This window comes from Eptesicus fuscus, chromosome 8 (assembly GCF_027574615.1).
Source record: "Eptesicus fuscus isolate TK198812 chromosome 8, DD_ASM_mEF_20220401, whole genome shotgun sequence".
Taxonomy (NCBI): Eukaryota; Metazoa; Chordata; class Mammalia; order Chiroptera; family Vespertilionidae; genus Eptesicus; species Eptesicus fuscus.
This window is the reverse complement of record NC_072480.1, coordinates 97,315,555-97,330,413: the sequence shown is the minus strand read 5'-3', so window position 1 is coordinate 97,330,413 and position 14,859 is coordinate 97,315,555. Positions and strand designations below refer to the sequence as shown.

The window sequence follows — 14,859 nt, the reverse complement described above, 5'->3', positions numbered from 1 at the left end:
TCAGGCCTCTAGTTTTACTATACAAGAAAGGATGCAAATGAATAATATTTTCTAGGATTCTATCCCACAGGGAATACAAGGCGCCCTCTGAGAGCCTCACACATTTAAACATGGCATTTGAGCTTTTGCTCCTTTTCACTAATAAGAGATTTTAAATGCTCAGTATCTTGTGAGCAACCACAAAATTTGCTCAGCGTGGGTCTCCTGTCTGCCGTGAGGAAGGTAAAACCCATCTGTTTGATGTTGTTTATCACGGAGTTGGAATGGCTGTTGTTGCCTAAGGTGTTGGTGTAATAATTAACTGGAGGGGAAGTGGTTAGGGTAATGGAGGGTTCTGGTTTGGCCCAGAACTGGGAACCCTTCAAGATCACATGCCTGTCTTCGTAAGGACTGTCAAGACAATAAAACTTTTGTGGATTAGGGTTACCCATTTTCAATAATTAGAGATGTTATTTACTTTCATCAGTTTGGTTGCAGAAGAAAAACAAAACCAAAAATGTCACCAGTGTGACTCAGGAAAAAAAGCAGCGTTCTCTTCCTATAAAAGTCCCGGTTTATATAATCCCCGATCTCCTCGAGGAAACAGGGATATTGAAATACTGAAAATCAGTCCATCTTGTCCTACACGGGAGTTGATTCACCAGCCTAACTACAAAGGTTATAACACGAATTCCTTCAGAGATGGTTTACACAATAGCAACTGATTCTTCACACACATCGCTGGAAATGGAGATCGCATTTTACAAAGAAATAAACAAACTCACATCAAATTGCCGAAGAGTTTGCCGAAGAGTTATGGGCCCAAAATAGAACTATACGTGGGTCACCTAATTCTATTCCACCTGCCCTGAGGTTGCCCTTCCAAGTAACCCTCGGCCCTCCGCAGACTTCGGGATGGGGACATGCAGTCACATATTTGCAGCCCTGACCTTTTGTCTGAGCTCCAGTCCTGACCTTTAACTTTCTGCTGGGTATCTCTGATTTCCAAAAGCACAGGCCCTATCAGATCCCCCTTTGGACTTCCGCCTTTATTTCAGCTCTCTGAGTCTCCCTCCCCGGCCTAAACTCTCGGCACCTTGCCAGATTCCTCCTGCTGGTCTATTCACCTCTCCCTTCTTAATCTAATCAGTAGCAAATTCTTGCCAGATCATTCCTTTCCATCCCTCCCACTCCCACCCCTTGCCTTACCTTATTTCTAATCCAGACCTTTATCTGTCTCATACTTACACTCTCATAGGCCAGCCTCCTAACCAGATGGCTCCAGCCAGTCTTGGGCTCTTTCACGCCAGATTCATTTCTGCGTTCTGCACGGCCAAGTCTTTCTACAAGCATGCCCGCTACGCCTGTCTGCTTTGGAGTCGTGTCTGCGCCCATCTCTGCCCCATCCCCTTTCATTAATGTCCCCTTTCCTCACACGTCTTCGATGGGACCTCCCGGACAGGCCCCCATTCACGGCAACACCTCCCTTATTTCACTCTCTGAATCCTTTTGACACCAGGACTGACGTAGGCGGCTGCGTTGTTCTTTACATTTTAATGCTTGTCCTTGTCTCCAGTGACGTAAGCAAGTGCCTTTTTGCACCTTGCTTTCTCATGTACCATATCTTGGGCATCTTTCCTTATCAGCGCATATATGTTTATCTGATGCTTTTTAAACGCCTGCTGAGTATGGACGTCCCATAATTCATTTAACCAGTGCCTTGCTGATGGACATTGGTGGTTTCTCCAGCTTTGTTATTATCAAACATGCTACAGTGAACAGCCTTGCGTATCTTGAGAAAGTTTAAGAGGCATAGGTAGAACTGTAGCAATGGGATTGCCGGGTTAAAAGTATATATGTACATCTTGCCCGGCTGGTGTGGCTCAGTGGTTGAGCACTGACCTATGAACCAGGAAGTCACGGTTCAATTCCCAGTCAGGGCACATGCCCAGGTTGGGGGCTCAATCCCCAGTAGGAGGCGTGCAGGAGGCCACTGACCAGTGATTCTCTTCATCATTGATGTTTCTATCTCTTTCCCTCTCCCTTGCTCTCTGAAATCAATAATAATAAAATTAAAAAAACCAACACATTTTTAAAAAGCATATATGTACATCTTAAATTTGCGTAGACAAAACTAAATTACCTTTTGAAATAATATTCACTGTCCGCCCCCATTTTGGATATCACTAATTTTCCTGCCACCCAGGATTTGGACACTGACAAAGCGGGGAGCTTTGTTTAAGGGCGGTTCATTCCCACCCAGAATTAGGGGAGAAAATGTAAAGCAAGAGAAAAGGGAACTTAAGGTCAGAAAACAGACTCTCGGTGGCTCGTGTCTGCCTCCAGACTGGGGGGACCCGGCCCTGTGTTGGCAGAATGCGTTACCCATCTTTCTTTGCCAATGATCGACCGAAGCCCTGATCCAATAGAAATGTACCCGACTATCAAAAAGGAATGGTCTTTATACTTATTTTGTTTTTACAGATACGCACATAAAGGAAATGAGACTTCATTGTCTGAACCACTAGGAATTGTCCCGAAGGGATGGACGTAGAACGTGTGAACTCGGCACAGCAGGGTTCAAACCTGTTCAAGACAAAGAAGTCTCCGGAGCAGCCACTCCCCGTTCTGTCGTCTTAACTGCCTTTGTGCGACCAAGGAGGGAGGGAAGACGCACGCTCCTCTTTTAACTGCTTTGGAGTTTTGTTTTCCTATCTAGCGTTCCTGTTTGAAGTCTCAGGATTTATGGAACAATACACGCCATTTACCGCTGCGTGCTATTTGGGATTCCCCGACGGTTTTAGGAGTGGGGTAAAAATATTTAGCTGAAAGCTGACCAAATGTGAAGTTACACCGAGAAGTACTGTGCTTTGATTCGTCCCAGAGAAACAAATCAAATTGTGGCAGCAGCAAAGTAGCTTCCTTAAAAAAAAAAAATAGTAGTATGTGGACATTTTAGTCTAATACATGTTTCCTCACTGTTAGGGGACAGGGTGCCTGAAAGCAAGGAATAAACCAGAAGGGTCTGTTGGGTTGCTAGCCGTGTTACTAGTATACCATCATGCACATGTTGACAATGCAAGTGGGCCAGTTGGGGGAGTCCAAAATAAAGCACATCCCTCAGGGTGAGAGATTAATTTAGACAGTTCTCTCTCTCCCCTCCCCCCCCCCCCCCCCCCAGCATTCATTCAGAAGTCCTACCTTAAGATTACCTACAAGGAGGTCACATCTCAGTGGGGACTGGGAGACTTGTCACCTCTTGACGAATGGAGTGGGCAGAGGCCTGGCCCAGAAGGGGGCGGCTTCTCTTTCCCAGGGCCCAGCAGAGCTTCCTGGTGTAGAAGCCAAGCCCCCAAAGAGAAAGGGAGCTAGCTGGTGTGGGGTGACTCTTCCCCACCCCATTCTGGGGACTCCCAGCGTTCCAGAGTTCAGGTGGTTTCAAGGCAGCTCAGGGGCGAGTACAGCCGCTTCTAAGACCCTCGTCAGAAGAGGCAGGTCCAGTTCCCGCTGCAGGGGAACTGCCCCAAGCCGGCCCTTCCTCCATGCTCCACAGGACCACCCTCCTACCCCCTGGGCGTGGACCTCCTGGGGACCCAGCGTCAGTCTGCGCTGGGCCGTAGTGAATCTCAATGCACTTGCCCCCCTGCAGGTCTGAGTCCAGGAGGGGAGGTGCTGGCCCTGCCCAACGCGTGCCCTGCACAAGGGGGCCGTCACCACTGACCAGCTGGCAGGACCCACACCAGCAGAGTGGCTGAGCTCGGGAGAATGAGTGGGCCCCGGTGGTGTGGACCCTGCCGGGGAGGAGTGTGGGGCCTGGGAGGCCCCCAAGACCGAGGGGCTGGGGGCGGTGAATGCTGTGCCCAGGCCTCGCCAGTCGTCCCGGAGCCCGGTGTCCGGCCGCTCCTCCGCGCTGACCAGGCCTGAGCAGCTGCTGCACAAACCGGAGCCTGGGGCAGGAGGAGCCCCTGGTCCTCCGGGGGACAGCAGGGCCTGGAGGCCTGGCCTGCGGCCGCCCCGGGCTTGCTCCAGGCTCGCCCTCGCCTCCTCGGCCTCGGCGGGGCTGGGGTGGGGGATTTCCCCGGGCGGGGACTTCCCGGGGCGAGGGCTGGACGGAAGGGGCTGGACACCGGGCATGTCCACGTCCAGCCGTCCGAACCCCTGCAGCGGGGGCTGGCGGCAGAGGGGGCGCCGGGGGCGGCCGACCCCGGTGGGGCGCACGGCCCCGCGGGGAGGCTCGAGGGGCGCCGGCGGCCGCGGGAGATGGGGCTGGGGTCGGGTCGGCGTTTCCTCGCGGGCGGCAGGGCGGGCGTGCCGGGCGCTCCGGACCGTGCGGCCGTCTCCGTTTGGCGCCGCGAGGCCGCGGCCTCCGGGCTGAGGTCACAGGGCCAGGCGCCCTGCGGAGGCCCCCGGGGCGACGGCGCCCGGACGCGCCACGGCCGCGCTTTGGGTGCTTTGCACACTTGGCCGCCGCCCGGGACCGCCCTCGGGTCCGAGGGGGCTCGGGGCGCGGCGCGGGGGGCCCTTTGTGCCCTCGGCGTTTGCCGGGCCTTTTCCTTCCGCAGGGAGCGAGCTCCCCACCCCTTTCCTCCGCGAGTCCTGCGCTTTCCCTGGAGTCGGAGAGGGCTGAGCAGGGCGCGCACTTCTCCGTAGCTCTTTCCAGTCCCCAAACTCGAAGCCCCCCCGAGACGCCGGGCCCGAGGGAGACGCTGGGGACCCCGGAGGGAGCGAGCAGCGCCCTCCAGGCCCCTCCCTCCCACCGGGGCCCGCTCCCCTCCCCCGCCCGCCGGCCCCGCTCCCCGCGCGCCGCCCCGGGAGCGGCAGGGTTAAGCCCTGGAATGTGGCGGCGAGGAATGTGCATGCAGATGAGCCGGGCGGGGCGGGCCGGGGGGCGGGCCCGGGCGGGGCGCATGCAAATAGCATGCAAATGAGGAGGCCCGTCGCCGCCGCGGCCGCCGCTCCGCCGCGCTTCCCGGATCCGAGCCCCAGACGGCGGCGGCGCGGGCAGCCTGGGCACCGCGACCCTCGGCGGCCGCAGGGGGACGGGGCGGAGGAGCAGGAGGAAGAGGCGGAGGCAGCGGCGGCGGCCGCGCGGCGGCGGAGGAGGAAGAGGAGGAGGAGGAGGGTTCGATCTCGGGCTCCGACGCAGACATGGTGGACTGATCGCCGGCGGATTCCTGGACTGCTTCCCGAGGCGCCCCCCGCGCGTGGCCCCGCCGCGCCCTGCGCCCCGCAGCCCCTCGCCGGCGCCCGCGTCGGGTGCGGCGTCCGGGCCGGACAGTCGCGTTCCCGCCGCGTCCCGCGCCCGGTCCCTATGGAGGCGCCGCTCGCCGGCGAGGCCGCCGACCATGCCTAGGAGGGCCGGGAGCGGGCAGCTGCCGCTACCCCGGGGCTGGGAGGAGGCCAGGGACTACGACGGCAAGGTCTTCTACATCGACCACAACACCCGGAGGACCAGCTGGATCGACCCCCGGGACAGGTGGGCGGCGGCGCGGGGGGCGCGGACCCGCCTCGGGAGGAGCGCGGCGGGGGCTTGTTGTCCGGGAGACCCGGCCGGGCGGCGGCGCGGGGGGCGTGGGGCGGCGCGGGCCCCGGGTGCGGGGAGGGGTCCGGGAAGAAGGCGCGGGAAGGTCTGCCCGGGCCGGGCCGAGTCCGCCGCCAGGCACTTGGGCGGAGGGCCTTCGGGACCGCCTGTTCCGGGGCCCCTTTGCCCACCCACCTCCCGACGCCCCCCAGGACTTTTGGGCACTGCGCGCCCCGAGGGACGGCTGGAATGGGCGCCTGGGGCGGGCCCCCTGTCTGGGTAACGGACCCAGAGGGGCCGCCGGAGCCCCGTTCCGAGCTCCCCGGCGTCTAAAGTTGGCCCAAGTGAGACCGGAGGGCACATTGGGCCTGGCGGGAGGGGACCGGCCCTGGGCCCCGGCGGAGGCCTCGGTGAAGCGGGGGAGCCCGCCGTCCAGGCCACCTGGGGCATCGCTCCGGCTGGCCTTGGCTCCCCACCTGGCCTGGGAGTTTCCGGCGGGGCGCGCCCCCGGTCAGGCCCCTGGTGGTGGGTGTCACTGGGTTTGCCCCTCGGATTTTGGAAACATTTGTTTGTTGGTCTTCACCTGAAAACTTGACCTGACTCCAGACCTTGAAAAGGCAGGTTCTTTTTTGCAGTGAGAAGTGGTGAAATGAATACTGGCGCCGAACCTGGTTCCAGAAGGGTTCTCACTTGATTTCTTGTAGTTACCAGCTCACTTTTATTCCCCCGGGAGGCGCAGCGCAGAAGCCTGGCAAAATCAGAGGTTCAGGAGCTTCAGCGTAGCTGAATGTCCACAAGTGTTACTCCTCTGTCCCATCGTGGTGGTTTTTTTGTTTAAATCCTTAAAAGGAAACTTTGTTTGTTTGTTAATCCTCACCTGAGGATATTTTTGCCATTTTGCTTTTTGGAGAGGGAGTGGGGGGGGGGGGGGGGAGGGAGAGGGAGAGAGAGAGGGAGAGGGAGAGAAACATCACTGTGAGAGAGTCACATCCACTGGTTGCCTCCCGCACGCCCCCCCGCAAACCCCTTAGCTGCAGCTGCGTGCCCTTGATGAGGATTCGAACCTGTGACCCTTTGGTGCGCAGGCCGACGCTCTAACCACTGGTCCATATGGGCCAGTGCAGGGAACTTGTATAGTTAGAATAATTAGAAGAATAATATGAGATACTACTAATTGTAAACTTGTAATTTGTCCACTAAGGAGGTATTTCTAATTGTAATTTTAAACAATACATATATTAGGGATAACTCCAACATTTCTGAAACTGTTTCCCCAGCTCTTTATGGAATGCAGCCTTAGGGGTTTAAAACCTTTTCTAGGTGCTTCAACAAAACATTACCCTTTTTTTCAAACTGAAGCTGAAATCATTTCACACTTGATATTCCCAGTTACTTTTATCCTAAGAGTATTGTTTTTGGAAGTGATTACAGAGCAATTATAGAAAGTCATAAATTACATTATCAATGTATGAGACAGTCCTTACTGAATTATCCATGAAGGCAGCGGTGTCGGTTTTCCCTCCGGAGAAGAGGGAAGGCAGGCAGCTGTGCGGGAGCTCTCCTCGACTCACCTGGCCGCCCGTTACCCGCCCCCTGAGAGTGATGACCAGCATCGCGCCTCCCCAGCCGCCCCAGGCAGGGCTGTGGCCATAAACTACCTCCTCTAGGCCAGGGATTGCGCTTTGAAACTACGTAACAGACAGTAACGTCCGTGATGATGGTGTGCACCCAACGGTGTCTCTTAAGGCACCTGGGTAATTATCTGACCTTGACAGTTATGTGGGAATTCTTTCTGCTTTCCGATCCTTGGAGTGTCGGGTTAGTGAAGTTGCAATGGATTCTTGAAATATTCCAGGCACGTCACGTTCTCTTCTGCTTCCATTCCCAGGTCTTATTATGTCATCTTATTTGTGTTTACCAACAAGGGTTATAAGCAAATGTAATGCCTGGGTAAAGCAAATAGAAAGTGGAGGGAAATTAAGTGATACGGCTTGGCTTATCCATATTACTACGTCTTAAACCAGTTCAGCATGTCTGTTATTTTAAACTGTCCGTGGATTACCAATGATTAGGAACTGTGTTTTCAAGAAACTGGGTAACCAGTTCATTTGATGGAGGCAAACAGTTTTGACTAAGATGACTTATCCTCCCAGCTTTCTTGAAGTTGTTGGGTTTTTATAAGTATTTTTCAATTTGACAGATTATTTCTGGGTCTCAGTATCCGAGTGTTAAAAGGCGATTCCTTGAGAACAGAGTCAACACTGACATATTTGTGTTTCCTTTTAGGACAATGAAGTGTCTGCAAGTCTTGCTAAATAGTGTAAGAGGTGTTGGGAGAGGCTTTTCGCAGCCGCTCTTAACTAGGCAATCTTGGTGCACACTCACCAGACATGTGGAAGGAGAGGTTACACAGGCCTCTTGGAGGTGCCGGGTCTTCACAGGGTCCAGTGACAAGTCCTGAAAGAAAAGTGGCTTGAGGCACTGTGGGTCCGCAGTACTTTTGAATGTTTAAAGCCATTTAATTAAAATGACCTGACCAGGATGATTTATCCAGCCATATTTATGTTAAGAAAAAGAACTTTGTGTTTTTGATGGTCTTTCAGAATTCGAGAGGTATTTCTGATTGTATAAATAATTATGCAGATTTCATGCGGGAACGGTGGGAGATTTCATAGGAACATTATTTCATTGAACACGTTGCGGTTTTTAGAATACTGAAGTATCATTTTAAAATTCTTTCAAGCCCAGCGAGTGTGCTCTAGCGGTTGAGCGTAGATCCATGAACCAAGAGGTCCCCGGTTCGATTCCTGGTCTGATGTCTCTCTCTCTCTCATCGCTGTTTCTATCTCTCTACGACTCTCCTTCCCTCTCTCTCTAAAATCAGTTTAAAAAAACATATTAAAAAGTAAAATATAATACATTCAAGCTTTTGGAGGTGGATGAAATAATGCACAGACTTTGTGGGCGCCATCAGAGCGTACATCGCTCCCCCTGATCGAGTCAGCTTACCTGGGGTTCTGATTCCCTCCAAACGTCCACTTTTCAACTCCAAGATGAAGAGAACACCCCTGCCTCATAGGGGTGCTTGGGGGCCCATCAGGAGGGCCCAGCCAAATAGCAGTCGTCGTCGTGCTGTTCCAGGTTGGGAACTGAGCGGTACTTCGGATTCCCGCGGAAAAGAGTAGAAACGCGAGCACACGCTTCTCAGCGCTCGTTGTGGGACGGCCACTGAGCTAAGCTCCCTAACTGTGATCTCACTCTGTCCTGGGAGGGAGGCGCCGTTCCCCTCTTCCAGTCAGAGAGAAGGAGATGGAGTCCCGGGGAGACTGCTCTTGCTGCTGACCGTGGAGCCAGCATTTGGAGCCAGGGAGTCCGGCTCCCGATCTGGTGCCCTTTCCTTCCTCTGGGCTGCCTGGCCACCTGCTCACTCGGCAGCCCTCGGGTAGGGTACAGCCTGTCTGCCCAGCTGGTATTCCCGGCTGACTGGCCAGTCCTTGCTAATCTTTAAAGGTTCCTGTCAACTTTTGACGATCCTGTGACCCCCGAGTTAGCCGCACGCAGGGTCTGGTTCATGAATGCCTTGGGAGTGTGGGTGGTTGGGGACCCATCAGGTTGACCACAGCAGAAGGTCTGTTTAGGGGAAGAGTTAGGAGATCTGCCTCACCCCTGAATACATTGCAGTTTTACTGTAAACAGTCCTGACGTTGCCCTCGTCCTCCTCCCCTCTCACTCATCCTGGGGCAGTCTCCCCATCCTTCGTTTCTTGCCCCGGCCTGACTCCCCCCTCCCAAGGGCCACTCCCCCAGGAGCGCTGCTCTGAGGTCTGCTCCCTCCTTCCCCTCTATTTGGCTCACCGGGGACACCCTCTGACTGCACCAGTTGGTGTTTATGGTGGGCCATCGATCATGGCCAAACGGCCTGGTGCTTTAACAAAATAAAAGAGCTTTATTCAACACGGGAGAAAAAGGCTGGATGGATGCATTGCTGCTTGGAGGAGGAAGGGGCCAAGGTAGGCAGGCCTCAGAGACGGGGTGAATGGTTTTACAAACTCCCAGGAGAATTCTGCCCCCCTTTTCTGTTCTCGGATTGACTATTGCCCAAGTGGACCATAACGTTGTGTACTTGAACTTAAAAGATTTACCACCACACAAAGCAACTGTACCTTAAAACTTGCCGATAGATCGTCCTCTTTGGCCTATGGCTAGTGTCATGTTGAGCAACCTGTACTTTTTTTTTTTAAACATATTTTATTGATTTTTTATAGAGAGGAGGGAGAGGGATAGAGAGTTAGAAGCATCGTGAGAGAGAAACATCGATCAGCTGCCTCCTGCACACCTCCTACTGGGGATGTGCCCACAACCAAGGTACATGCCCTTGACCAGAATCGAACCTGGGACCCTTCAGTCCGCAGGCTGATGCTCTATCCACTGAGCCAAACCAGTTAGGGCTCTCTCTCTCTCTCTCTCTTTTTTTAAAAAATATATATATATTTATTTTTATTGATTTCAGAGAGAAAGGAAGAGGGAGAGAGAGACGGAAACATCAATGATGAGAGAGAATCATTGATTGGCTGCCTCCTGCAAGCCCCCGACTGGGGATCGAGCCCACAACCCAGGCATGTGCCCTTGACCGGAACCGAACTTGGGACCTCCCAGTTCGCAGGCCGACGCTCCATCCACCGAGCCAAACCGGCCAGGCAGCCTGTACTTTCTAATGGAAGGGAAGAAATGCTGTGGTCGGGGAGGTGACAGGAGGAGGAAGAGGGGATCAGATCAGCTGGGTGTCATCAGTGACTGAGGTCACTCTGGCACATCGTTGGTGAGCTTTGACTTTGAAAGACAGTCCAAGCGAGGAATTTGGCCAACCCTCCTGCTCGAGTGTGAACTCGAGCCCTCCTGGTTTCCTACTGCTGCTCTCTGTATCCTGTGTATGGCAGGTATTACCTGCGTGCCACTTAATATTTCTTCATTAATATTAAGTAAATGAAGGAATATCAATGGAGCTACTCTCTTGTTTCCAGTTCTTGTTGTTGGGCTTTCAAAAACGTTCCCCATCACCATCCAACAACTGGAAACCATTGATATTCCAGTTAGATTGATAATAATGAGAGAAATAGCTGCTACATTCTGTCTAACGGTACTAACGCGGATGTGAATTGCTTATGAGAGCAAAGGAAACAAAATCAGCGCTCATCGTCTGCATCCCAAGTGCCACGGCCGTAGCCGGACAGCCTCCCGCAGCCGGCTCCCCGCCTGGGCGCCAAGCGGTTCCTGATGGGTTATCTGAGTGATTCCAGTTTGTGAAGTGTGGAGAGGTTGTTAAAAGAAGGTTTCTCTTAAAAATAAAAAATCACTCTGGGAAGCAGTAAGTTGAATGAAACTGCACTGTCTCCCCAAAATTCCCCAGGAAATATTTCTTGCTTTCAGCAGTTTGCTCTAATGCCTGTTGGAGGGAGCGTGGTTGCTCCGTGTACGGCTAAGATTTCTTCAGTGACTTGAACCGTCCACAGTTTGCAGTTTAATTTGGTTGGGAGACTGAAGGCAAAAATTGCTTTTTCAAGAAAGACGATTATTTATAGGTAAGCTTTTAGCCGCACGTCACTAAGTTGTGAGCTGCATAGTGAGCCATTGTGAGGGAGGGCTTCAGGCCAGCCACTGCCTCCAGCTCCTGTGGGGAGCCGTGCCCGTGGGAGCTGGCCGTGCTGCCCGGTCCGTGGCACTGGGGCAGGCGTCTGGGAAAGGGATGCCGCCACTGTGAGGGGCGTGTCCGCCTCACGTCGCTGATGAGGGAGTTCCTGAAATGGCAGGAAGCTGTTACGTTAGCCTAGCACAGTAGAAATCCCTTGAGACAGGGCCTGGGTCTGTGTATGTTCCAGCCTATGAATGTCATGGATGTTGGTTGAACTGATTGCCTGTTAGAATTGTAGACTGACTTCTTCATCTTAAAGAGATGAAGGGAGAAAGGAACATCAGTGTGAGAGAGCAACATCCATCAGTTGCCTTCCGTACATGCCCTGACTGGGACTCGAACCGGCAACCTGGCCGTGCACAGGATGGCCTGGTGGAAGGGGATTTTTAAGGGCACGGTGTATAGAGAAGTTGTGGGATAAAAATGATTTACCGGATATAGAGGCTCAGAATATTTTCAACCTCTTCAGTGTTTTTTTTCTCCATTATTTTATCTTTTATTGTGATTTTTTAAAAATCACATAAAATTCACCATTTTAACCATTGTAGAGTGTACAATTCAGTGGCTTTTACTATATTCATAGTGCGCAACCATGACCATTGTGTAATTCCTGAACGTTCTTATCACCCCAAAAAGGAACCTCGTACCCACAATGAGCTCATCCTCCATTCTTCTCCCACCCCTGCTGCCTCTGGCAGCCACTAACTCATCTATTTATTGTCTCTGGTTTTGCCTATTCTGGACATTTCACATAAACGGAATCATATAATTTTTGTGTCTGGCTTCTGTCGCTGAGCATACTATTTTCAAGGTGCATCCGTGCTGTAGAAAGTGTCAGCACTCCGTTCCTTTATATAAAGACTGTGGATAATGTGCCATCGTGTGGACACTCCACACTTGGTTTACCCACCCCTCAGCTGATTGGCATTCGGCTTGTTTCCACTTTTGGGCTGTGAAGATGAATGCTGCATGGACATTCATGTCGTTTTGTATGAATGTATGTTTCCGTCCTCTTGGAACTGTACCTAGAGGTAGAATTGCTAGGTCATACGGCAGTTCTAGGTTTCACTTGGTGAGGGTCGTCCAAAGGGGCCGCACCATTTACACCCCCCCCCCCCCCCCCCCCGCCGTGTGTGCGGGTTCCGGTTTCTCCACGTCCTCACCAGCACTGGTTATTTTCTCTTTCCCAGAGCATTTCTGGCGGCCGGGAGGTCGTGTCTTCCTGTGGTCTGGATTTGCCTTCCCTCTTCACAGTGTTCTGATGGCCTTCATTTGACCCAGGCTTCCCCCTCTGCTCCAGCCTCTCAGCCAGGACACTGTCCCCACCTTCCCGTGCCCTCTTGACCAAGGAAAGTTAGGAAAGAGAAATTCCTTCTCCCGAGCCTCCCATTGCTCCTCCCTGTCCGAAGGCTCGGGATGATTTTAACTCTGAAGGTGTAGACATCAATTAACCGATAGTTTTTATGGTGTCAGCCAGCTCGGTCCCCTGGACTCGGGGAGATAAAAAGCCGATAAGATTCCTCCCAGCTCAGGTTGCTCACGATCCAGTTTGCATAATCATCATTTAAACGCGAAAGCAAGTCTGAGCCCTGTCCATTCTGCTTTCTGTGGACCCACTTTTAATTCGGTTCATGGTCCCTCCCTCCTTTCTAACGCCTGGGAGGAAGAGTTGGCAGGATTTAAAAGTCGAATATACCGACCAAGTACACACTGATTTTTGTCTTCCTCTCGAGTGTGATATATTTTATGAAGCATAGATGTGAGTTTGCATAGATAAGGAATCATACTTCGTGTGTATACAGTCAGCTTACTCAGAATGATTTGATAACCTAAAACCTTTTAAGCTAGTTATAAATGGTGAGAGTTAAATTCACCTCTGTTGTTATTATTTTTTTAAAAAAAACGGTTGGAAGAAACCTGGCAAACTCTGCTTAGCCAGGTGATCAAGGTAAATGTCAACAGTAATAAGTCCTGTTGATGTCCCCTTGACTTGCTATGATGACAATGGTACCTTTCGTCTGTGGGCTCTCGCCCCCAAAACCATCATAATCCCAGTGTGATCATGAGAAAAACACCCACCAAGTGCCCAGTGGAGGGACATTCTACAAAATTCCTGACCAGTACGCTCTCTTTTTTAAAATAATTCTTTGTTGTTCCAAGTACTATATGTGTCCTACTTCCCCCTCCCATCGACCTCCTCCAGCCCGCCCCGGCCCCCACCCCAGGCCTTCACCACCCTATCGTCTGTGTCCGTGGGTTATGCATAGAGGCATACAACTGACCAGCACTCCTTAAAACTGCCGTCATTATCAAAAACAAGGAAAGTCTGAGGAACTGTCACAGCCGAGAGGAGCGCGAGGAGACCCGGTGGGTAAATGTGACGTGGTGTCCGGGCTGGGTTCCTGGAGCAGAAAACGGAAATCCGAAGGAAGTGTGGGTTTTCGTTAACGATGCATCAATATTGGTTCATTGATTTTAAGTACCATTCTAACGGGAATCTAAGTGTGGGGTATATGGAAACTCTGTACTCTGCTGTTTTTCTATAAATCTAAAACTAGTCTACAAAAGTTTATTTTTATTTTTTTAAAATTACCGAAATACCCCACCCAAAACAGTTGGAAGTGTTTTTGCCTTGAGTCGAAATGTGAGAGCGTTCTGAGTAATTATGGTTTTCTGGGATCCTTGGAAAGCAAGGGTGGGCGAACGGCCCCGGAGCCATCGCCCAGTCTGGGCCTGCCTTTTGTGCGGCTCTCCAGCTAGCCACGGGGCTACCCCACTCAGGGGCTGTCAGTGAACAAAAGCCACGAAGGATGTGTGACAGAGGTTATGTGGCCCATTGACCCTAACATATCTAGTCTCTGGCCCTTTACAGAACAATTTCCCCAACCTCTGACAGAAAGCGAGATGATAAAGTCTTTAAATATTGTAGCTAAACATTGAAGGGAAATGTTAATTGTATATGGTAAGTGGTCGCCGATCATTCACTCAGTCCACAGTCCGCCGGGACTGCAGGCAGGCATTGTGCAGCGTAAGGCTGGACCAGACGTGGATGCTGAACTTGGCATTGCCTTTCTTCTCACGCAGTGGTGCGTGCTACTTCAAGTTCCATAAGCCCGTTCTCCCGATCTTCCCCGACGTAGCCGGGACTGGGGAGGGGTAGGGACGTGGGGAAAACAGGCCCAGGTGAGCTTCTGGAGCGGCCACAGTTGTTTGTTTACAGTTCGCTGTTGGAAGACTGAGTATTACAGGGCTCTGTTTCAACAGTTGGAAACGCTGATTTCCCTGTGACACAGGGATAGTATTTATAAAAATCTCAAAGTTGGCCCTGGCTGGTGTTGCTCAGTGGTTAGAGCGCTGGGCCAAGCATTGAAGGGTCTCTGGTTTGATTCCTGTCAAGGGCACATACCTGGGTTGCAGGTTCTAGTCCCCGGTCCCAGTCCAGGTGTGTGGGGGAGGCAACCAGTCGATGAGTCTCTCTCACATCCATGTTTCTCTCTCTCCCCCCCTCTCTCCTTTCCACTCTCTCTCAAAATCAATGGAAAAAATATCCTCTGGTAAGGATTAACACACACACACAAAAAAAGAAAGAAAAATCACCGTTGATGATCAAGTAGAAAATACCTCCACGTATTATCTTTATAAAGCAGGTACCTGTTGCAGTTAAGGTTCTT

The 14,859-nt window shown here is 52.3% G+C and overlaps 1 protein-coding gene across 1 annotated transcript in view; it reads left to right on the top strand.

The window, feature by feature from the left end:
* The first annotated feature begins 4,918 nt into the window (after positions 1–4,918).
* The window catches only part of WWC2 (WW and C2 domain containing 2), a 128,059-nt gene continuing 118,118 nt past the window's right edge, over positions 4,919–14,859 (top strand). Inside the window, exon 1 of the mRNA XM_008151883.3 lies at positions 4,919–5,455. Coding sequence (XP_008150105.2) covers positions 5,325–5,455 — 131 coding nt within the window. The 5' untranslated portion in view covers positions 4,919–5,324. The remainder of the gene's footprint in view (positions 5,456–14,859) is intronic.